This window comes from Bison bison, unplaced genomic scaffold (genome assembly GCF_000754665.1).
Source record: "Bison bison bison isolate TAMUID 2011002044 unplaced genomic scaffold, Bison_UMD1.0 scf7180017864061, whole genome shotgun sequence".
In the NCBI taxonomy this organism is placed as follows: domain Eukaryota; kingdom Metazoa; phylum Chordata; class Mammalia; order Artiodactyla; family Bovidae; genus Bison; species Bison bison.
Window position 1 is genome coordinate 5,789,594 of NW_011494633.1, and position 24,217 is coordinate 5,813,810.

The 24,217-nt window shown below is 49.7% G+C and overlaps 1 protein-coding gene across 1 annotated transcript in view; it reads left to right on the forward strand.

Moving 5' to 3' along the window:
* RIN3 (Ras and Rab interactor 3) overlaps nucleotides 1-24,217 on the forward strand; it is a 120,105-nt gene that overhangs the window by 42,461 nt on the left and 53,427 nt on the right. Inside the window, exon 3 of the mRNA XM_010836202.1 lies at nucleotides 1,156-1,273. Within this exon, the coding sequence (XP_010834504.1) occupies nucleotides 1,156-1,273 (118 nt within the window). The remainder of the gene's footprint in view (nucleotides 1-1,155; nucleotides 1,274-24,217) is intronic.

Here is a 24,217-nt window from a genome sequence, read left to right on the forward strand (position 1 = left end):
CAAGAACACTGGAGTGGGTTGCCATTTCCTTCTCCAATGCATGAAAGTGAAAAGTGAAAGTGAAGTCGCTCAGTCGTGTCCGACTCTTCTCGACCCCATGGACTGCAGCCTACCAGGCTCCTCCGTCCATGGGATTTTCCAGGCAAGAGTACTGGATCGGGTTGCCATTGCCTTCTCCAAAGTAAAAGTGAGGCATCTGTAAACACACTGGCTCTGGTTTAGACTTCAGGTAATGCTTGGTTACTACAGCACAAATAGGTCCTCAGGGCTCAGGAGCATCATTTTCGACTAGAGTAAATCCACAGAAGAAGAAAGGACTAGTTCCCCCCATGCGGGATGTGGGGAACAGAGAAGGGCTGCATAGCATGGGGTCTAGAGCGTGGGTATCAGTGACCTAGGCTGAATCCCAGCTCTACCCCATCAGCTGTGAAGCTTTGGCCAGGAACAGCCTTCAGGGTGTCCTGGGGCCCAAACCCATACAGGTATTTCCTCAGTCTGTCTTCATACCAGCCCCAAGAGCCAGGTCCTGTTAGGGTCAGGGAGCACCTTCCATCATCTGTGAAGCAGGGATAACAGCAACACTCATGTCACAGGGTTATCGGGAGGATCAAGCAAGTAAACATATGCAAAGCATTCCTAACAGTTGCTGTCACAGCACAAGCTGTATATTAGTTATTTGCTATTTTTGTTTCCATGGGAAAAAAAAATAGTGTGACTTGACTAATATCTATGATTGTTTTCAGCCTCCCCTAGAGCATGTGCGCTAGGGTGTGAGTTGAGATTCAGCCGTTATGTTTGTGCTTTTCTAAAAGTAGTTCCCAGACCTCTACCTGTACCAGATTCAGCTGATTCCAGACCCAGACCCACCCCCAACAAACCAGCGTCTCAGACGGTGGGGACACAGGAATCTGCCTTGATTTAGTTGAACTCCACTTCCATACACAAATGAGAAACCGAGGTTCAAGGCTCCATGCCACATGTGCCAGGTGACACATGGCTCTTGGGACAGAACCCCTACTTGTCCTTGGGAATGCTAGACTCCACCACCCTGCCTCTTGGTTTCTGGAACCTTCCAGATGACTCCCATCTCACAGCTGTCCTTCCAACCTCCTGCCACATCTTTGACTCATGGAGTGCCCTCTTCCTCCATTGCAGACGTTCCTGGTCCGCCGGGACAGCAGCTTGAAGCACCTGGTGCTCTGTGTCCACTTCCCTTCCCTGAACGAGAGCTCATCCGAGGTGCTCGAATACACCATTAAAGAAGAAAAATCGAGTGAGTACCATCTTCCCATTCTGCCTCCAACCACACAGCGGCAGCAGATGCTACACCCTGTAACCACAGACACTCCCCTCAGGCCAGAAGGCTCTAAAGTTAGAAGAAGGGGGGAAGCTTTCATCTGCTGAAGTTGTTTGGCTCAGTTTGTTCTGAACTCGGGTTTATCACTCAAAGTCAACGTGTTCGCACTCACCCGTGTCACAGCTCGATGGCTTTGCTTCCTCAAGGCCCCTTTGAAGTTTCCTTTTGTTTAGGTCATGCTGAAGAAAGGGAAGGAAAAGAGGGGAAATGTCTGGGGCCCTGGATCCTAGTGACAGCTCAGCACACAAACTGTGATCTTGGACAAGTCACTGAACCTCTCTGAGACTCAATTTTCATATCTTTCAAATGGACAGAATAGTCTCTTCCTGTGTGTATCCCACTGCCTTTGTGAGGGTCAAATGGACAAGCACTTTGAAAAACAAAAATCCTGTGTGTGCCCAGGGGTGCCAGGAGGCAGGCTTAGGCCTCTGTGGAAAAATGTTTGGGGACCCCAGTCAAGGGTTGGTTTGTGTGCAACTGAAAGTGTTTGGGCTTCCCCCTCCTCTCATGTGCCATTCCGGTATTAAGATCCAAAAAGCTTAATTGAAGAAATCTGTAGACTATTCTGAGCACCAGCTCAGGTCCCTTATAAATGGATCCAAGAGTGTGGGAAGCTTTTTATTCTTGGTTAGCAGCAGAGTAACAACAGTTAAACAAAGATAAAATATTTAAGTGTTTAGGATAGAAATACATAAGGTAATCAAATGTTTGCATAATTGAATGTTAAATGTTGTTGTTGTGTAGTCGCTAAGTCGTGTCGGACTCTTTTGCAATCCCATGGACTGTAGCCTGCCAGGCTCCTCTGTCCCTGGGATTTCCCAGGCAGGAATACTGGAGAGGGTGGCCATTTCCTTCTCCACGGGATCTTCTCAACCCATGTCTCTTATGTCTCTTTCATGGGCAGGCGAGTTCCTTAGCATTGAGCCACCTGGGCAGCCCAAATGTTATATACATACGGTACATATTTTTACAAATATTTATTCAATATTTTAGGGTGCTTGTTTCTTAAGAGACACTTGTGCCCCACACTGGGAAGATGTAAGATGAAAAAACAGAGTTCTGGCCTCAAGGCTCTCCCAGTCTAGTTGGAGGGTGGGGGACATGGTGGGTGGGAGAGACACAGACCCCTGCCCTTGCTGTGCAGTGTGACAGTTGTAACTGCACAGGGACCTCCAGCTCAGGAGCACAGAAGCTGCAGACCATTGTGGGAAGGATTCTGGGACTATGTGAAAGAGAAGGGAATACAGGCTGGATCCAGAAGAGTGAGGATGTTAATTTAATTATATGCTAATTTTCTAGCTCAGAGGCAGAGGAGCAAGCAAAAGCAGGGGCAGATTCCTGTTCTTGGCAAACATTGAATGGGTGAAACATCACCTACTCATTTGTGTATTTAACAATTGGTTATTAAGTGTCTCTGCGTGGTGTCGGGAGCTGCTGTAGCACTAGGGACACAGCAGGGAACAAAACACAGGCCCTGCTCTGAGAGAGGAGACGATAAATGAGTAAGTGATGTAAGGTGATCATCTGATGGAGAGCCATGCTATGGAGAACATGTAAGCGGGAAGATTAGCCAGCTGCTGCAATAACAACAAAAATTGGAATAGCTTGAGTTCGATCCCTGGGTTGGGGAGATCTCTTCGAGCAGGAAATGGCAACCCGCTCCAGTATGCTTGTTTGGAGAATTCCATGGACAGAGGAGCTTGGTGGGCTACAGTCCACAGAGTTGCAAAGAATCAGACACCACTGGACGACCAACACTTTCAAACTCAAAAGTGGCTAGTTCCTGATCATGTACAAGATTCCTGGTCAGTGGGGAAGGCTCATTCAGGGACCCCACCTTGAGCATGCAGCCTCCAGTTTCCTGTGGTTGCACAGGCATGCATGCTAAGTCACTTCAGTCTTGTCCGATTCTTTGCAACCCCATGGACTGTAGCCTGCCAGGCTCCTCTGTCTATGGAATTCTCCAGGCAAGAATCCTGGAGTGGGTTGCCATGCCCTTCTCCAGGGGATCTTCCCGACCCAGGGATCAAACCCTTGGCTCTTCTGTCTCCTGCATTGGCAGGCAGGTTCTTTTACCAGTAGTGCCACCTGAGAAGCCCTCCTGTGGTTGACTCCATGCCAACCACATGGCATGCCTTCCACATGGTAGGCTGGAAGGGGAAAGGGGAGTCTTGTGGATAGGTCTTACCTCAATGCCTGTAAGTGGGTGTGACACTTGTGCTCACATTCCATTGGTTAGAACGTCCTCACGTGGCCACGCCCAACTGCAAAGGAGACTGGGATATGTAGTCCAGACATCTGTCTGCCGCTGCGGCTGCTAAGTCGCTTCAGTCCTGTCTGACTCTGTGCAACCCCATAGACGGCAGCCCACCAGGCTCCTCCGTCCCTGGGATTCTCCAGGCAAGAATACTGGAGTGGGTTGCCATTTCCTTCTCCAATGCATGAAAGTGAAAGGGAAGGCAAAAAAAGCCGGGATCTTGGTGAACTGCTCAGAGTCTGCTCTCTGGGTAAAGGGTAAGGAGTGTGTGGGGTTGTTAATTTATAGAGCAACCCTTAATGACTGCTGTCCTACAGCATCCAGTAGGGATCTCAGAGAAGAAGGAGAATGTTACAGTTTCCCCAGACCAAACATGTTAACTACAGAAGGAGTGAGGTTGTTTGGGGCACCCGGTGGCTACACAGACCTGGGTGCACTTTTGATCTGGGAAAAAGACAGCCATCAGCCTTCCTGCTTATGGACTCATTTTGTCCTGCTTCTTATGGAGAGTAACCAGGCTTTTGGGGACTTGGCTGCCCAAAGTACCTACAGGAATCAAGTATCTACAATCCTTTAGAAACCCAGGAGCCAATTGTGCTCTTGAATTTCAACACCAACTTTGGGAAAGTAGCTGAAAATGGGGGTGTAGTGCTGAGCCGGTTACACGTCAGCACATGTGCAAGAAGTGGAAGGGGGGAGCACAGTTTCAAGCGCAGGCCGACCAGGGAGCCTTCATGGAGGAAAAGGAGTTGGGCTGGATGGATGGAATGTCTAGAAGCTCTGCTTTCCGAAATCCTTGGCCCCTGAGCTTCTTTTCCCACCTCCCTGCCCCATCTCCAGGGTAATCACTTCTAGGTCTTCCCACCCCAGTGACAGTCTGGCTGCCCCAGGCTTTTGGAGCTTGGTTGGGAAGCACGCACAAGGTCTAATCCATGAAACCAGATGTCACATCTGGTTGTGTGTCTCATTCTTGAGTAGGAGCCCAAGGAATACGCCAAGGCATTCAGAATGAAGGAAGCTTCCTTCTCTGATTTCATGTCTTCCTCCCGGGGCCACGTGGTAGAATCCATTTTCCATTTTTAAACCTTTAAAAATGTATGCTCAGCTTAGCTGAAAAGAGCATCAAAACCCAAACCAAACATCCTTCGTGAAACATAACTCTTCTATATCACAATTCGTATCCATTCCCTGTGACTGCACAGATGTCGTCTATAGGTTTGTATGTGTTTCATTTTGCTCTTTTTTTTTTTTAATTTTACTCCTCTGCTCCCCAAACCTCAATCCTGAGGTCTGCCTCTAGAGAAACCAGACAACAGCAAGAAAGCAGCAGGTGGCGTGTTTCTTTGCCACATCGCTTCGCCGCTCCACCTTTGTGCTGTCTTCCTGTGTGGTTCCTGCTCCTTAACATGATGGTCAAGCACAGACCAGGGAAGCCACACTGCCTGTGTTGGAATCGGAGCTCTGCCTTTAACCACCTGTGTGACCTTGGGCCCCTCGCCTAACCTCTCCAGGCCTCTAAGATGGGGATGATAATGGTGCTGCTGCCATAGCGGGCTGGAAGGAGGAGTTAGTGTATCTGAAGTGCTTAGGGTAGTACCCAGAGCACCCTAGAGGGTAATAAGTGTGTTTGTTATTATCACTGTTGTTGTTATTGCTGCTGTTATTAAGGCTCCGTCAGGACTAAGGCACAAGGAGGAGTACACTAAGCCTGCACACTGCGCTCCAAGGCTCTGGGTATATCCCAGCCCAGCCTGTGGGGCCTCACCGTAGTCATCTGTGGGAGGAAGGGGCCACCAACTTCTTGCATCCTCCTGTGGCCATGGTGGCTGCGGTGGGGGGTGGCCTGAGGAGGAAGTGGGCAAGGGAAAGGCCCAGAGCCTGGACCTGGGACCTTTTGTTGGGATTCCCCACACAGAACTGAGGCGAAGGAAGGAGACAAGGGGATCCCCCAGGATGTGGGCAGTCGGCCTCATCTGTGGCCCGCCTCTGTTGGCCTTGAACGAGAGAGACCTTTGCAGACCCCCTCTGTGCCTCTGTGTGCTCGGGTCATCCTCTAGTTCCTTGTTAAGAGTTTTTTGGCGAAATCCTGAACCAGTCCACTCAGGCTAGCTATGCTGTGGTGACAAACAGCCCTGCCCTGCAGAGACTTCTATACCCACAGCACTGCACTCACAGTAAGCGAGTGTTTCTCACTCACATCACACGTCAGCTGAGACTCTTTACAAAAACATTTCACTCTGCAGTCTGGGCTGAAAAAGCAGCACCCAGGGAGGGGAGGGTGCAGAGGGGACGGAGAGAGATGGCAGATTTATTCAGAGGTGGCAGAAGTCACTTCCCACCACATCTCATTGGCCAAAACAGGTCGAATGGCCAGACTGGACACAGTGGGATGGAAAGTATGATCCTCCCGCCAGTGTGTGACTGGCACGGAGGGGTGGCGGCTGTTTTGAACAACTGTTGTCAGCTATTGCACTCCTGATTCCCCTCTGTGCTGCTCCAAGGTGACACGCGTGTCACCACTTAGCTTCATCAGGGACACTCAGAGGCCAGACGTGTATGTGTGGCAGGTGGTGGCTGAGAACTGGCAGAAAAGACATTGGCTCGGGGGATATAGGAGGCGAAGGGACAGGACACAGGATGGATGGAGGTCTGACCGGCCTCCAGGTGCAGCCTTGCCCCTTTATGGCTGAAATTAACTAGCTGGCTGGGGGACACGAGCTATCTTTTTCATTAATCTGCAGCCTTGAAGATGGCAGCAGTGACACCTTCATGTGATGGCATTTTCTCCTGGCTGATATATAACAGAAAGTCAGTTGGCCCCATCTGCAGAAGCGGAATCATGAGACAGCAGTGGATGGTGTGGTCTGGCCCCTACAGGAAGTGACTGCCCGGTACTCAGTCTGAGCCACTTGGCCTCGTTTCGGGGCAGCCCCACTTCCCTTCTTGCCTATCCCCTAGTCCACACTGACCCCTGGCATTAGAAAGGCTGGCCTGTTGAACTCAGTTAAGATTTCTTCTTGTTTTTGAGCAGATCTCCCACCCTTGGACCTGTGATTTGGGGCCAACTAGTTGAATGAGATAAATACACTTGCGCTTGGGAACAAAGCCCACCTCGGTGGTGAATGTTGTGCTGATTGGTGCTGATGATTATCACCACTGGACTGGGGGACCTTTCAAACCAAGGAGGGGAGCAGTTCTAGATGAGTCCTCCCAGGCAGTAGAGATCTGTATGTATTGGAGGGCAGAGTGTCACACAAATTACCTTTGAGGTCCACACTGAAGATTTGCTTTGGTGCTCTTGGGTTTGACCCTTTCACCAACTGAGCCATTATCTTAGAATGAGATTTCACCTGTATTTCAGCCAAAACATATTAAGTCCATAAAAAGGTAAGGAATGATTATGTTAAAGTCAGGGTTGGTATGAAGAAGGCAAGCTCTTGATATTTTATCAGGCAGGGGGCATTGTATCATGGTGAGTCTTGTGCTTTTGTCAAGGCAAACCTCTTTTGAGATCATGAGCTTTGGAAAGCTGACAGTTCTAGGTTTTTATTCTGTCCCTGGCATCTTCTGACATTAGACAAGTATCTTAACATCTCTGTGCTTCAATTTTCTCGTCTGCAAAATGGGAACATCTGCAGCATGGCTGTTGGAGGATTGATGAGTGAACACAGTAGGGATGAGAGGCAGTGCTGCCTGGCACATAGGAAGTACTCAGCCTTGGACCTGTGATATTGTGACCTACAATTAGAAATATACACGGTTTTCATTCCCATTCCTGGCACAGAGCTCCCTCAGAATTTTCTAAGTAATAAGAGCCGTAACTGTAACTTGAGACACGTAACAAGCCCTTTCAACCACACCTGAGTTTATGTCAATGTGGTGACTTTGGAAAAGTACCTAAGGATGGGGGTTGGTTGCCAGGAAACCAATCATTCGATTGGAATGTTGGAAATTTCAGTTCCACTCCCAACCTCTGGGAAAGGGAGAGGAGCTGGAGGTTGAGTATCTCTGATGGCCAATGATTTGATCAATCATGTCTGTGAAATGAAGCCTCCATAAAAATCCAAAGGGACCGGGTTCAGAGAGCTTCCTGGTTTGTGAACACAATGGAGATTGGGGAGAGTGGTGTGCTCAGAGAGCAGAGAAGCTCTGGCCCCTTCCTGCATACGTTGTCCTGTGTGTCTCTTCCATTTGGCTGTTCCTGAGTTATATCTTTTAATACAAACCAGTGATCTTGTGAGTAAATGGGTTTCCTGAGTTCTGCAACCCACTCTAGCAGATTAATTGAACCCAAGTCATCAGAACTTCCGATCCCATAGGTGATTGGTCACAAGCACGGGTAACAACCTAGACTTGTGATTAGTGTCTGAAGTGGGGTGGGATCTGACGCTGGCTCTGGGTACATAGTGTCAGCATTGAGTTAGACTGGGAACTTCCCCAGAGGTCCATTGATAAGACTCTGCACTTTCAATGCAGAGGGGTGTGAGTTTGGTCAGGGAAACTAAGATTTCACATGCTGCATGGCTCAGCCAAAAAAAATATGTTGTTACATTTTTGAAAATAAAGAACTGAGTTAAATTGTAGGACACCCAGTGGGTGCTGGAGAATAGCTTGGTGGTTTGGAAAGCACAGACTCTGGGCTTGGTGTCAGAACAGAGGTAACTATAATATCCTAGTGCTGTCTCCTGACAAAATGAAGTCATGTATGGGGGAAAGCTGTCACAGTGTCTGAGTGTAGTAAGCACTCAATAAATTCTAGCAGTTATAATTAGCTGTGGGGTTGAGTAACATGCAGCTCAGACCTCAAAACCATCACTTCCTGCAGCACCGTGCTCTTGCAGGACTCCTCTAAGAAGTTAATTCATTCTTCTTATCTCATATTGGTTATTACCTGTGCAGGTTTTGGCAAAAAAAAAGTAACCGCAGTTTGTATCTTTCTATTTTCAGTAATTCCTCTTTCAGCTTCCAGAATTGATGTTGGTCTAGGAAAAAATACATCATCAGATAATTGAACTCCGAGAACCTTACTGTAAATCTTTGACTTTGTTTCTTTCTTTTTTTTTTTAATAGATTTTTGTGGTTTTTTTTTGTGTTTTTTTTTTATTTTTTATTTTAAATCATAGTGGTGCATATTTTTTAGCCTTCTTTTTTCACTTAAACATTTTATTATGAGCTTTCTCTGTGTTATTAAACATTTCAAAGACTTTGCATCCAATGAACTGTGTGCTGAATGACACTTAGGAAGGCTCTGTAAGACATGGCGCCTGACATTGGCCAATGCTGAGCGGACCCACGCGCACTTAACCAGAAATGGAAGTCAGATGGTCATAAGAGCTAGAATGTTAGTGTGCACTTTGAGGGCACCAGGAGTTTTATCTGGCTCTGTGGAAATGGAACACCAGGGGAGGTTTTGACAGAGAGGGGAGAAAGATCCAGGCCACGTGGCCTTGGAGGCAAGAGAAGAGGGAAGTGGTTTGTGGGGGGAAGGGAAGTGTCACACTGTCACCAGGCCCCAGAGAGTGGCCTCGGCCTGTGTGTACAGTGACTGCCACCTTCAGGGGCTTTGCAGCTTCAGAAGATGTGTCTGAGAGAGAAGACAGTCCAACTCAGCGGCTTCAGAGAGCCAGGGGCCTCTGCATAGCTACAACCCCTCTTTTTGGGGTGACTCCAGAGGGATTGGGCCCCAGTGCCTCCTGGGCTTCCTGTCACAAGAAAACTATGGGTTTGGATTATCAACATTTGTGTCTGGGGCTCCCACCTTCCTTTCCAGCTGTTTCTGCCTCCCTCTGCCACCTTCCATGAAAAACTGCTCTCGAAATTCTCTAGCCAGTAAACAGATTCATACTAACATGTGAAAGACTAACACCATCATAAAGTAGTGCTCCCAGCCACAAGGGCGTGCATCTCAGTGGGAATAGTTATTGTACTGATATTACAGGGGTGGAGCGCCAGGCATTGGCCAGCAAAGAGTGGGAGTTGGTTTGTCCTGGCCGTCCTGAAATAGCAGAGGAGGGGGCACCTGCTTTCATTGAGGCTCATCTGACCTCCGGCATCCTCCCCATGCCCACCACCTGCCCAGGCCGCAGACTTGCTGTTGAGACTACTTAGGTGGACAGTGAAGTTCTTATGCGTCTGCTGCCTGATGGAGGCAGTTTCTCCCAGGTTACCTCCACAACGAGGCCCCTGGAAGACAACTAATGCTTGCATCCCCATCTGGTGCCGTGCTCCTCCACACTCACCGTGTCACCCCGCCTCTGTGCTGTGCTGGGGGGGCTCGAAGCCCTCTCCTCTCAGCCAGTCAGCTGTACTCATCTACAGAAGGGTAGAGCTTCTGTCTGAAACATCTGTGGTCCCCATAGCCTAGCAAAGGGTAGCACCACTGCTCAACCGGTTAGTCACACCTCACCTTGTGCAGAGAGTCTCTAGGACCCAGAGAGTATGCTTTGGAACCCAATGGATCCAAAATCAAATGCCACCTCTTTGCGTTCATCAGCTGTGAGGGCTTGGCCATGCTACTCAGTCATCCACCTCAATAAGCCTTGGTTTTCTCGACTGTGAAATGACCTCATAATCAGAGTGATGACTAACTGAAACCACATGGAGTCGGTACTCATGAAAAGTTAATTGCCTCTTCCCCTTCTCTGCTCACCTTCACCCTTTACAGAGAGGTCTTGGAGTCAGAAAACCTGGATTTGCTTTCAGTTCTCCTGCTTAATTGGCTCTGGGAACTCAAGCAAGGTGTGACTCCTGGGCCTCACTTTCATCAACCATAAATAGGGTTAAAGATGCCCCCAAGGAAATTGCTGTGGGGAATAAACAAGAAAACATTCGAACATACCTAAAACCTGACAGAGATTCCAGAGCAAGCTGCATACTACTGCACCCGTCCATCCATTCGTTCCCGTGTGTACATAACTAGCAGCTATTGAGCCCTGGGCTCAGAGGAGACCAAATTCTACTCTTAGAAAGATCACTTGGGTAGCTGAGTGGGTTGGAAGAAACAAGGCAAAGTGCTTTTTACAAGTGGCTTTGCAGTTCTCATGGTGTCCCTGTATGGAGCTTTGCTCTGGAAGGAGTGCCCCCAATATTCAGGACTTCTTCAGGCTTGTTCCAGGGGAACTCAGATTTGAGGGTTCTTTCCCGAAAGGGAAAGCTGATTGTTACCTCTGGACACTTTTTAAAAATTTTATTTGGCTGTGCCGGGCCTTAGTTGCAGTACGTGGGGTCTCAGCTGTGGCTTGTGGGCTCTGGATTCCTGACCAGGAATCGAACTCTGGCCTCCTGCACTGGGAGCACAGAGTCGTAGCTACTGGACCACCAGGGAAGTCCACCTCTGAGGACTTCTGAAGCGCCTCACAGATTTGCCTGGCTCTGGACGCTTCCAGGCAGCTTTCCCACCAGAAAGAGGAACAGCATCAGTGTGAGTTTATGCAGAACCATGTCGGGTGTCAATGAATGGGGTTCTAATCTGGCTCCTCCAGTAACCTGCTGTGTTACCTTAAGCATGTCACCCAATGTCTCTGGGCCACCTGACCTCACCAGGCAAGAAATGGACATAAAATGCCTTGGAAAGATGAAGCCCCATACAGAGAGAAGGTGCTCGTCTTGGTTTGCCTGGCCCCAGACATCCCAAGTACTAGGATAAAAAGCCTCACCGCAGGTGAGGAAAATACATGTTCAGTGTCCCAGGCAACCCCGCTGGCCACTTGGGAATCCACAGTATTATGCCTGTCCCATCAACTTTTCCTTTCTGCCCAAACTATTTAAGGAAGCAGTCAGAAGTGAAACCTTCTGGAAAGTTCTGTAGAAATGGACTAGTGACTTCTATGATTTTGTGTGCGCGTGTGTCCATCTCCCTGGATATCAAGGATCTGCCTGCAATGCAGGAGACAGAGGATATGCGAATTCAATCCCTGGGTTGGGAAGATGCCCTGGAGAAGGAAATGGCAACCCACTCCAGTATTCTTGCCTGGACAGAAGTCTGGGGGTCTACAGACCATGGGGTTGCAAAGAATCAAACACGACTGAGCAATTAAACCACCACCAGTGCAAAGAATCAGACACGACTGAGCAGTTAAACCACCACCATTTCTCTAGATCTGTTAGGAATCAGTGAATAGTTTGCATTGCTTTTATTGGCAGTCCCAAGTCTGTTACATACATTCTGTTGTGCTTTTTGCTGTCTCGGCCTTGGTTTACACAGTGGAAACTTTCAGGGAACTCGCCGCAGTGGAACTTCCCCTCTTGAGATGTTTCTTTAATGTAGTCGTTGTTTGCAGTTCAAGACTGCCCTGGGAAGCCCCCAGGTGAGACTCAGTTCTTCAATACTAGACCCTACCCTTGAAATCTTATATAGCCTTTGGCCCCAGCTACTGGGGAAACTCCCTTGTACCAGACTGTGTACCAGACTCTCTGTGTACCAGGCATGAGGCGGTCTTCATGGAAGCCATTCCTCGTGTCTTTACCACAACCCTACGAAGCAGGTGCTAGGCCCCCATTTTGCAGCGGAGGGAATTGTGCCCAAGGATGAAACTGGGACTGAAGCCAGGCTCTCAACTCCATGTTCAAAGCACCTTCATCTGAGCAGGTTGCTTCTTCTCTTGCCTCCTGTGGTCCTCATGTGCATGGGGCTTCAAGTTAGGGCTGGGGGCGGGGCACAGAGAGCGGGGTGTCGAGCAGACCATCATGGCGTATACATGAGAACTTTGAAACTACCCTCCGAGTATGTGAATGTTGTTCAGTTGTGTCCAACTCTTTGCAGTCTGTCCAACTCTATACAGTCCATGGAATTCTCCAGGCCAGAATACTGGAGTGGGTAGCCTATCCCTTCTCCAGGGGATCTTCCCGACCCAGGAATCGAACCAGGGTCTCCTGCATTGCAGGCGGATTCTTTACCAACTGAGACTGAGCTATCAGGGAAGCCCACCCTCAGAGCATGAGGCCTGAGCTAAGAGTATACCCAGGTGCTAATGCTTTATTTTCACTGCACAGAGCCAGAGCTGGAAAGAAAGTAGCAGACAGGGGTTGGGTGGCTTCAATAAGGACAGCTATGGAGAGGAGCTAGTGGGATTACCTGGGTTCATGGCCTCTTAATGGTTCTGCCTCTTGATGACTGTCTGCAGGCGGGCTTGTCTCTGAGCCTCGGTTTTGGTGGGGTGCTGGAGCCAGGTCATTCCAGCCCGTGAGAGTTCACACTGCACATCTCTTCCCAACTCGGTGCTTGAAATCAATGCAGTGGGAGCATTTACATCATGGAAATTGGAATATGTCATAAAACTGGGGCCTTCTTTCTCTGGAAAGCTGGTTGTTAAACATTACCAGCACACCACCGTTCAGTTTCCTTGTCTATAAAATGGGGACGGTGCTGCCAACCTCGTGGAACCATCGGGAGGGAATGTATGTGTGAGCATTTTGCAGACTAAAGCATGATGTGTTCTGTGTGTGTGTGTAGATATGCTGTGCATATTTATATGTAGTTTGTTATAATTCTCACATGACAATCTGTATCTTTAAAAGTGGTTGGGGGCTGTTTCTTTGCAGAAACAGGAAATGGAATCAGGGAGTGGAACAGCAGGTGTGGCAGAGATTCCCAGAGAAATTGGGTGGATGATGTAAGACTGTAAGCCCATCCCGGGATAATGTTTGAGACTGTGAGGTCCTTTCTGGTGAAGCCTGAGGGGTGGGACCAAAGCCCTGTGGGTCATGGAGAAGACGGGACGGAGCATGTTCCACGGTTTTCTCTGTGGCAGTGGCTGTAGTAGAAAGAACCAATACACAGGCAGACGCCGATGTGAAGTCTGCTTTGTCACTTACTAGCTGGTTGAACCTGGGCAAGCTCCAGAGCCCTTTCTGAGCTCAGTGTCCTCATCTGTGACGTGTGTGTTTGGGGAAACCCATGGAGAGGGGGCCCGTGGGTTTTGGCACCTGTAGACTGTGTGCTGAATTTGCGTTGGTTCTGTTCTCTCCTGTGCTCCCTCAGAACTCTGTTTTCAGCATCTTGGGATTCCAGGTGAACCCCTGGTTTGCTGAGTATAGGTCAGGGGTTGGTCCCAGAAGCTCCCTTTATGCAGCCCAACCTAGAATGTTCTCTCTGTGACTCCTCCTCTACTGAGTTATGACACGGAATATTTCCTGAGAACTTGGCTAGGAACAGTGGGAGAATGCTAAGGAAGTAGGACGTCGAGAGCAATCATCATTCCCTAAGCACTTTATATGTTTTAATTCATTTAATCTGCACATCAGCTCTAGAATATAGACACAATCGCGTGGCAGGTTGAAGGTGGCTGTGCTTTTTTTGACACTCTTCCCATCAAGAAGTGGAAGCTGTGCCTCTCCCCATGAATCTGAGTCCGCTCGGACTGGGCAACAGAATAAGGCCAAAGTGACACTATGCCAGCTCCATGTGTAGCACTTTCGAGAACTGGCAGCTTCTGCCTGGAGTCTGGGAGCCCTGAGTTGCCGTGTAAGAAGTCTGATGACCCTGAGACCACTGTACTGGAGAAGCCTGGAGACTACATGGACATAGAGAGAGGCCCAAGGGGGCCTGGCTGAGTCTAGCCTTCTAGCTGTGCCTGCCAAGGCCCAGGCATGAGTAAAGGCTTCTCGGCCCCTCTGGACCAGACCGATCCCCAGCCAGTATCACCAGGTGACCTAGTCAGTGCTAGAAGGAGCAGAGGAATCTTCCAGCAGAGCCCTGCCCAAATTCCCAACCGACAAAATCATGAGCTACAATAAGAAGGTGGTTGCTTTATGCCACTAAATTTTGTAAGTAGTTTTTTGCACAGCAATAGATACAGAACAAGTACAATCCCTATTTCATAGCTGAGGATACTGAGGCATAAGGAGGCTAAGTATCTTGCTCTGGACACACACTAGTAAGTGGTGGGGTCAGGATTTAAACCCAGGCAGACTGGTTCCCCAGCACAATGCTCCCTTGACACAACGCTGTACTGCTCTTGGATTGAAAATAGGGCTGTGCTCTCAGGGAAACTTCTATCTACCTCGGGGTGCAGGGATCACATGCACTATATAAAGAATCACCTGAGACATTCAATTATTCATTTATTCAACTTAAGGCCATTAGGCCCTAGGGATACAGAGATGATGATATTAAGAAAAGGTTAGGATTTTACTGTACTCAGAGGAAGGACCCCTGACCCTGGAAGGTGAGTAAGACCCCACGGCTCACCTCTGGGGAGTGAGGACATGTGAATTGTATCTTGAAGGATGACTAGAAGTGTCCTGTTTGAATGAGGGTGGCAGAACACACGAGGTGGTAGGACAGGACATGCAGGGTGTGGAGTTACAGGATATTGGGATGTGTCCAAGGGATGTGGTATCTGCTGGAACGTAGGGTGTGAGGAGTGGGGGACAGGCAGAGATGAGACCATTGGCCAGAGTGGATCACAGAGGGACATGTATCCATGTCCTGCAGCTCAACCTTTATCCTACAGGCCACGGGGAACCCCGGCAGAAGGGCGTTAGGGGTAGGGGCTGGGTGGGGTGAGGCATGATCTGATGCACCTTTTAAACAGAAGTCCCTCACCACCGGGGGCAGTGTGGAGGCTGCAACAGGGGAGACCCCAGGGGATCGACACCAGAAGGAATTCAAGTAGGAGGCAGCACGTGGGGCCTGGACCTGACAGTGATGGTCAGTGTGGGGAGGAGGGGACACGGCCCAGAGGTATCCAGGAGGAAGACTGACTGCCAGTTGGCAGAACTGGCTGAGGAAGGAAGAGGGTTCTGTGGTTCCTGGGGCCCCTGATGTTGGGAACCTGTGCTGTGTCACCCCAGGCCCAGGGGAAGACTGGCTGGACAAGCAGGGAACACGGGGGGCCACCGTGCCAGGGAGAAAGAAGCCCACCACCACCACCCCGGTGCCTGGAGCAGTGCCTGGCACATAGTAGCTGCTCAGAAGGTACTTGATGAATGAAAATGAATGAAGCCTTGGGTCCAGGCCTCTGGAGGGAGGGTGGAGCCCGAGGTAAAGCTCTGAGAGTCTCTGAGGGGTGAGGTGCTAGGCCCACATCATCTCTCTGTAGTGGTCACCTCTTGTAGGGTCCAGAGGCCTGTTTCCACCTCTGGGCCTAGAGATCAATCCACTCTTCTTACTGGCCAGTAAAAATGCCACATGGTAGCCAGAGGGGCCCTTCAACTAGATGACAGGCCGAGGAACCCAAGGCTCTGTGAATCTGCTTGCCCGAGGACACTGAACCCTGACCCTGACCCTGACCCTGACCCTGACCCCCAGCAGGTCTCGGGAATGTCCCTGCGCCCACAGAGATGCTCCTCAGGCAGCAGCGCTGGTGTCGCTTCCCCGTTCAGGGCAGCACTCAGCCCTAGGCCTGCGGAGGATTTGGGAAATGGGGGCTGTTCTATAAATACCATTCCCTTTCCTCCACTCCTGCCTTCAGAACCAGCGAGGGAATAAAGGATCATAACCTCAGCTTTCCTACCGATGGACTGATTGGAAGGATGCAGTTTGACCTACAGCCGAAATCAAGTGCCCTAGCGTCACACCTCTCATTGAATTTGTTCCCTGGAACTGAGGGCCTCCTCTGGCAAGGGCCAAGCCTGCTCCGGGATACTCACACCAGGGCCGGCGAGAAGAAAGCCGTGTCCTGAGCCCAGATGGCTGAGTATCTACCAGCAGGTGTTTCAGTAGCATCTCCAAGCGAGAGAAATGTCAGTTGACTCGAGACTGGTCCCTTGTGTCTTTTTATAATTTATTTTTGGTTGTGCTGGGTCTTCAGGGCTGCATGGGCTTTTTCTCGAGTTGCAGTGAGCAGGGGCTACCCTCTAGCTGTGGTGCAGAGGCTTCTCATTGCAATGGCCTCTCTTGCTGCGTCTCCCAGACTCTACAGCACAGGCTCAATAGTTGTGGCACCCAGGCTTAGCTGCTCCCCAGCATGCATGTGGGATCTTCCCAGATCAGGGATTGAACCTGTGTTTCCTGCGTTGGCAGGCAGATTCTTTACCACTGAGCCACCAGGGAATCCCTGATCCCTTGTTCTTGATTCCATACCCTGTGACTCGGCTGGGACGGGATTATGACTCCTGTGAGGCTGAGGTCCTGGGTTCTGAGTCTTGGTGGACGCTCCAGTCTTGCATTCACTTTCGTCCCAGCGCTGATGTCAGGCATCTGCGGTGTGCAGGCAGCTGTAGATGTGGCATCCACAGGGCTCCTGGCTCTTGCCGGTTGTCCTGGGAAGACAAGCAGGTTCACCCTCTGGTGCTGGGTTTCTGAAACTCAGCACTCTTGGTATTTGGAGCTGGATCATTGTTTGCTTGAGTGGTGGTGGGGCTGTCCTGTGCACTAAATTAGTAAGTTTAGCAACATCTTTGGAAAATCCCATGGACAGAGGAGCCTGGTGGGCTACAGTCCATGGGGTCAGAAAGAGTCAGGCATGACTTAGCAACCGAGCAAGCACGGGCCTCTGCACACTAGATGTCAGTGATACCCCTCACCTCACCCCGCCTTGGATTCCCCCCAACAACCTGAGATGTGTCCACGCCCTGCCACACATGTCCTGGGGGACAGATTTGCTCCTGGCCAAGCACACTGCTTAAGGCTGTGCCATCTAGTTCAGCAACCTCGCGCTGCATGAGGCTACTGAACACTACAGATGTGGAGTCTGAATAGAGATGCTGCTGCTGCTGCTAAGTCGCTTCAGTCGTGTCCGACTCTGTGCGACCCCATAGACGGCAGCCCACCAGGCTCCCCCGTCCCTGGGATTCTCCAAGCAAGAACACTGGAGTGGGTTGCCATTTCCTTCTCCAATGCATGAAAGTGAAAAGTGAAAGTGAAGTCGCTCAGTCACATCCAACTCTTAGTGATCCCATGGACTGCAGCCCACCAGGCTCCTCCGTCCATGGGATTTTCCAGGCAAGAGTACTGGAGTGGGGTGCCATTGCCTTCTCCAGAATAGAGATGAGCTGTAAGTATAAAATACACACCAGATTTTGAACACTACATATGAAAAAAAGGACTGTGATGCGTCTCAGTAATTTTTTTATATTTATAGTTTGTTGAAATGATGCTGTTTTGAAAATGTTGGGTTAAATAGGCCATTACTGAGATTAATTTCACTTGTTTCTGTTTACTATTACTAACGAGTGTGGGCAAAATTTAAATTGCACACGTGACTTGAATTATATTTCTATGGGATAGCAAGGTCTCAAGAGCCAGTGGCCCAGCACACAGGTTGGGAGCCTGAGCTGAGTCAGTCTCACTTCCGGTCATATCCTGGTACTACTTCCCAGCTCTGTGACCTTTGGTGAACCACTTAACCTCTCTGAGTGTCACAGTTCTCATAAGTGGCAGCCACTTTCTCCTAGACCACAGATAAGAGTTCTGAAACTCTGAGGTGGGATGAACTTTATAAGCCCCTGAAGCTGAAGCTGGGTTGTTTTCTGGGGACAGTGGTTTCTTGCTGGGTCTTCCTGTGGCCCTTGGGGCTGTCCTGCCATCAGGGTGGTGCCCAGGGCATGTCCTTTTTCTCCTGTGTTTTCTGTTCCCAGAGACAGCAGCATCTTTTCATGATGGGTGCAAAGACGCCTCCCCGCCCTTACAGCCTGAGCAAAGGAGCAGGTGGATTGCTTTCCCAGCCTTGCAGCTCCTCCCCATGGGTAACTCAAGCCCCAGGATGGTTAGCCTCTGCTCAGCATCTCCCCCAGCCCCTCCCTGTTTCTTCTCCCCCAGCGCCTCCCTGTGGCTTTACTCTTTATTTAGTCTTCCTTTACACTTGACAGTTCGCACATCTGTCCACCGTCTCCCCTTCTGTTTTGGCGTCTGAACCTATAAATAGCTCCCCGGCAAAGTCCCATCTGCTCTGTGACAGCTCGTTCTGCATTCCTTTTCCCACACTTAAATCCTCATCGACGCGGTTGTTAAAAACAGAAGTGCACCGTCCAAGAAAAAAGCAGTTTTTATTACAGCTTGGACAGTGTGGTGGCAGAGGCTACAGAGATGGCTGCCAACATGGATTCAGAGGAAATGCTTTCAATAATGGCAGGACCCATCAAGCATATGGTGTGATCCAGGCAAAGCCCTGGATCTGGGAAAGAAGGAAGGCCCGTCCCCTGCTTTCCAGAAGCTTCGGGCCAGCATCAGACCCGTGAACACACTGTGGTGTGGGGAAATGGCGCTCTCAAGTGGAGTGTGTGTCCAGTGCTGGGCCAGAGGGAGAGGAGCTCGTTCTGCCCAGGAAGCCGTCTCCGAGGGGAACCCGGGGCCTGCTGAGTGACAGAGGTGGGGATGTGTGGTCCATGGGAAGGTGTCCCTGCTAGCTGACGGGTGAAGTAGGCACACTAAGAGTAGGTATGAAGCCCTGGCATGCCCCTCCACCCCGCCTCATGTCACTTCTGCTGAGCAAAAGGTGTCTCATTCACCAGGCTCCTGGGGCTGGTGACACCTGGTCATGACTGGGGCTGTGCCCCCAGTCCAGTTACTTAAGCTCTCTGAGCCTCGGCTTAATTTGCTCATAATATGAAAATAGTGGAGTTATGATAGTTAGAAATACAGAGGCTAGCACATAATAGGCATGTGGTAAATGATAGATAATGTTATTGTTATTAAAACTTTGAAAATGATAACCCTCTATTACTAATCAGGAAGCTCAAATCTGGACAAAACCCACACTGTGAAGTTGGGAGAAGGAGGCAGAACAGCAGTAGTCCAGGCTTAGAATCTAGAGTCCAGAGAGTGCCCGAAATCGAACTCTAGGAAACACCCAGGCTAACCCTCTTTCATCAGATGATAATGCGCCTTCTCTGGACTTCTGTTTCCCTGTCTGTGCGATGAGGGAGGTTGGACAAGAGCTGTCTCTAAGAGCCCTTCTGTTCTGGCCTTCAGTGGTTTCCCCATCCATTGAGAGGCAAACTTACAGGTACTTGGATCTAGTCTGAGCAAACTAGGGGTCTGGTAGAGAACTCAGTAAGAAGGCATTCCTGCCTTTTTCATCCTAAAATTCTTAAGATGAAATCAAGAGGAGATGGCTCCTTATGCCAAGAACAACCAGCAAAGATGGCGATGACTCATACTGAGGGCTGCAGCCCAGCTTGTGCACTGCCCAGAAGTGCCTGGTAGGATTAAATCCAGCTGGTGTTCTGCTTGTCAGGTTGTGCAGTTTTCGCAGGGCTGCAGCCACCTGGAGGAAGAGGCCCTTCTTTGCTCCCTAGCCAAACCCTGCCAGGGGGCACTGGGAGCATGTGGAAATGGCCCTTGCTTAGACCCCTGGCCATGGCTGCCGGGTCCTCCCCTGTCCCTTTCCCATTGCCTCTAGTCAAAGGTGCGTTGGGCAACGGCTTGCTGTGCCCCGCATCTAGTCCTGCCCTGGGGTCCATATTTGATGGGGGAGACTGGGGCCTCAGGAATGATGATCTTACACTGAGGCTTCAGGGTTGCTTGGGACTTTACAGAGGGCAGGCCGGTGAATAGACGAGTGAAAAGACCCCACGGCCAGCTAGTGAACCAGGGGCCAAGATGCCCACCCTGGACCATGAGTAACAGCCAGGGAGACAGAAAGGGAACGATTTTGGGCACGTTTGCTGATCAGCGCCCTCTCCCAGGTCCCTGATGCCCCCCACCTACTCCCCCCTAGACCTTCCAGACCTCTGTGTCACCTTTGCGGGAGAGGCTACTAGTCTTCACTCAAGGCCGGTCTGCAGGGTACCGCCACTCAGCCTCTGCACAGCAGGTGCAGGGCCCGAGAGGGCCTCGGTTACTCAAATCCTCCCTTGGCTGTTAGAGAAAGCAAGTTTCAGAGACTTGAAGGCTTTGGTCTCTGGGCGCATTGGGGGTGGAACCAGGAGCTCAGGCCTGGTCAGTACTGTAGGGGTTTGGGCTTTGCCTGGAGTGGGAACAGACATTTGCCCCGCTCTGTGCTCCCGTCCTTGTATGGTCGGGCATCGAATCTGCTCTGAGACCACAGGAGATCGGCTGCCCGGCACGGGTCTGTTTGTTCTCGCTTCTCCAGACAGCTCTGCCCTCTGCTGGAGGCAGAGCTTCCGGCAGCCCTAGTCCAGCAGCCCCTTCCTTCTGGAGGGGACAGGGCTGTTCTCTCACTTCATGGGTGACCCAGATGCACTGCGGCAGCATCTGGAAGCAAGTGGTCCTAAAGCTGGGCCTGGAACCACAAGGTCCTCTGGACGCCAGAGAAATTGCCACTCTCTTCAGTTCTACCCCTGGGAACAGGGCAAGGAATTCTCAGCTAACAAAGAAGACTGGGCCTGATGATAGTATGAAATAGTCTTTTTCCTCCTCTGTCACGTACTGTCTAGGTCATGGTTCCCATGGCAACTGTGGTGTTGCTGGGCAGCAGAGGTCCCTCCAGCCAGAAGGCAACTGTGTGAACTTCCAGCTGAGGAAGGAGCTGACAGGGGTGGGAGGGACATGAAAGAATGGGCATGGTCACTGCAGGTGACCCCCCTTCCTGTTCCAGTTGGAGCCACTCCCCAGCCTCTGGTCATGTTGGCTTTTCGTTCTCAGGCTCTGCACTCCTGACCTTTCCTATCAGGGACCCAGCTTGGCGATCTAGGATCCCTTTCAGGAAGCAGGATCAGAATCTATTAGAATCTGTCTGGCAACCCATTCAGGGTGTTACATTTCAGGGAAGGTGGGCTCTGCAGTGTCACAGAAGTCTTTGAGGTGGGGGCCACTTCCCGGGCCCACCCAGACTCCCCAAGCCACGTGTGAGGCCGTTTTCTGAGAGGTCCGAGATCCCACCCTCCTGCCAGTAGCAATCCTTCCTTCATCCCTCTGGGGACACTTTTTTTTTTTAATATAAATTTATTTATTTTAATTGGAGGTTAATTACTTTACATGGGGACACTCTTATGAGGCAGTTCTCATCCATCTGGGGCCACATTCCCTAAACGTACACACTGAGGCCTTGATACCTGCAGGGCTTTTTCTTAGATAAAAATCAATGAACATCCCTCCCACCCTTACCCAACCACATTTTCAATCCTCAAAAAAGAATGAGCTGGTTGTATTGAACCTCTCCCCCTCAGGAGGGAGTTTCAGATAAGTCCTGTGGCCTAAACCGTTGGCAAATCCCCGTCACCCTGCTCACTTCCAGGCTTCCTCTCAATTTCTAAATTTATTTCCCCTGATTTCCACAGAGCGCGAGCATGATAAATATTTGTCAATGGTTGAATATATAATGTCCTAGCTGAAGAGTAACTCGGACCTAGCCCTTCCAATGAGGGTCATACCTGGAAATTTATTAACGACTCCTGTTGTCAAAAGGAATGTGTTTGAACAGAGATCGCTTAGGTTGACAAGGCCGTCTGCCAACAGGGAAGACAGTTTACATTTCCTGAGTAATCTGTACATTTCACAGTGTTAATAGCCTTGGCAAGGTGTATATTCATTCTTTTCATGATGATGATCTTTTCCTCATCAGAGCCCAGGGTCAAGCTTAAGTGAACAGATGCTCACCTTCACTTACCAGTAAAGACGAATCAGACCCTAAAGAAGGCACCTGCCAACAGCCATCTCTGCTTAAAAAGAACATGCTGGAGAGAGGGTTCTCACTTGTTAGTTTCATTCACCTCAGTCACTGGGAGTGTGTGGCAAAATTAAGCCAGGTGTGGCTGATGTTTACCCTTGGACCAACTATGAAGAAAATGCCTGCACAGGAACTGAAGAGTAAGATGGCACAGGGGACTTTGGTCTAGAGAAGAATAATAGCTGGTTAAAGACCCTCTCATACCCTAATTATAACAGTTTGTTGTGGTAGTGGTTAAATTGCTAACTTGTATCCGACTCTTTGTGACCCTCTGGACTATAGCCTGTCAGGCTCCTCTGTCCATGGGATTTCCCGGGCAAGAATACTGAAGCGAGTTGCCACTTCCTTCTCCAGGGAATCTTCCTAACCCAGGGATTGAACCCACATCTCCTACATTGGCAGGTGGATTCTTTACCACCGAGCCACAGGAAGCCTCTAATTACAACAGTAGATACTACCAAATGCAAAGACAAGTTCAGAGTTCATTAAAGCAGGTTGGACATATAACTATTGAATTATTTATGTGACACCATATGAGTGCTTACTATTTCACAAATTTGGACAGTATTCATTTTTTTCTCACTCAAGTAAATATTTGAAAAACCCTGTTCAAGGATGAAAAGACAAGTTACAACTGGGAAAAATATTTGCAAATCACACATCTGATAAAGGCTTTGTATCTATATCAGAAAAAGAACTCTCAAAACTCAACAATAAAAAACAAGTAACCCAAATAAAAATGACCAAAGGATCTGAATAGACATTTTTCCAAAGTATATATGCAGATAGCCAATAAATCCATGAAAATATGCTTGATGTCACTAATCCTTGCGGAAATGCAAATCAAAACCACAGTGAGGGATACGTGTATATGTATGGCTGGGTCCCCTTCTCTGTCACCTGAAACTATCACATTGTTAATCAGCTATATACCCCGATACAAAATAAGTTAAAAACAAAAACAGTGAGATACCATTTCATACCTGCTAAGATGATTCCAATCAGTAACAAAGTACTAGCAAAGGTGTGAAGAAACTTATTTTTTAAATTTTATTTGTGTGTTTATTTTTGTCTGCACCGGGTCTTCATTGCTGCTCATGGGTCTTCTATGGTTGCAGCAAGTGGGGGCTACTCTCTAGTTAGGTGCGTGGGCTTCTCATTGCCATGCCTTCTCTTGTTGCGGAGCACACACTCTAGGGCGCGTGGGCTTCAGTAGTTGTGGCTCGGGGGCTCCACAGCTGTGGCATACAGGCTTAGTTGCCCTGAGGCAGGTAGAATCTTCCTGGACCAGGGATAGAATGTGTCCCCTGCATTGGCAGGTGGATTCTTAACCGCTGGACCACCAGGCAATGAACGCCTGTGGAGAAACTTAAACACTGCGAGTGGAAATGTTAAATGGTGCAGAAGCTTTGAAAACCACTCCACCAGCTTCTTAAATATGTAGAGTTACTGTGCACGCTGTGTGTGTGCTCAGTCAGTCAGTTGTGTCTGGCTCTTTATAAACACGTGGACTGTAGCCTGCCAGGCTTCTCTGTCCATGGACTTTTCTAGGCAAGAATACTGGAGTGGATTGCCATTTCCTCCTCCAGGGGATCTTCCTCACCCAGGGATAGAACCCCACGTCTCCTGCGGCTCCTGCATTGCAGGCAGATTCTTTACCGCTGAGCCACTGGGGAAGCCCATAGGGTTACTGTTGCTGCTAAGTCACTTCAGTCGTGTCTGACCCTGTGTGACCCCATAGACGGCAGCCCACCAGGCTCCACCATCCCTGGGATTCTTCAGGCAAGAACACTGGAGTGTGTTGCCATTTCCTTCTCCAATGCATGAAAGTGAAAAGTGAAAGTGATGTCACTCAGTCGTGTCCGACTCTTAGTGACCCCATGGACTGCAGCCTACCAGGCCTCCCTGTCCATCACCATCTCCTGGAGTTCACTCAAACTCATGTCCATCAAGTCAGTGATGCCATCCAGCCATCTCATCCTCTGTCATCCCCTTCTCCTCCTGACCCCAATCCCTCCCAGCATCAGAGTCTTTTCCAATGAGTCAACTCTTCGCATGAGGTGGCCAAAGTACTGGAGTTTCAGCTTTAGC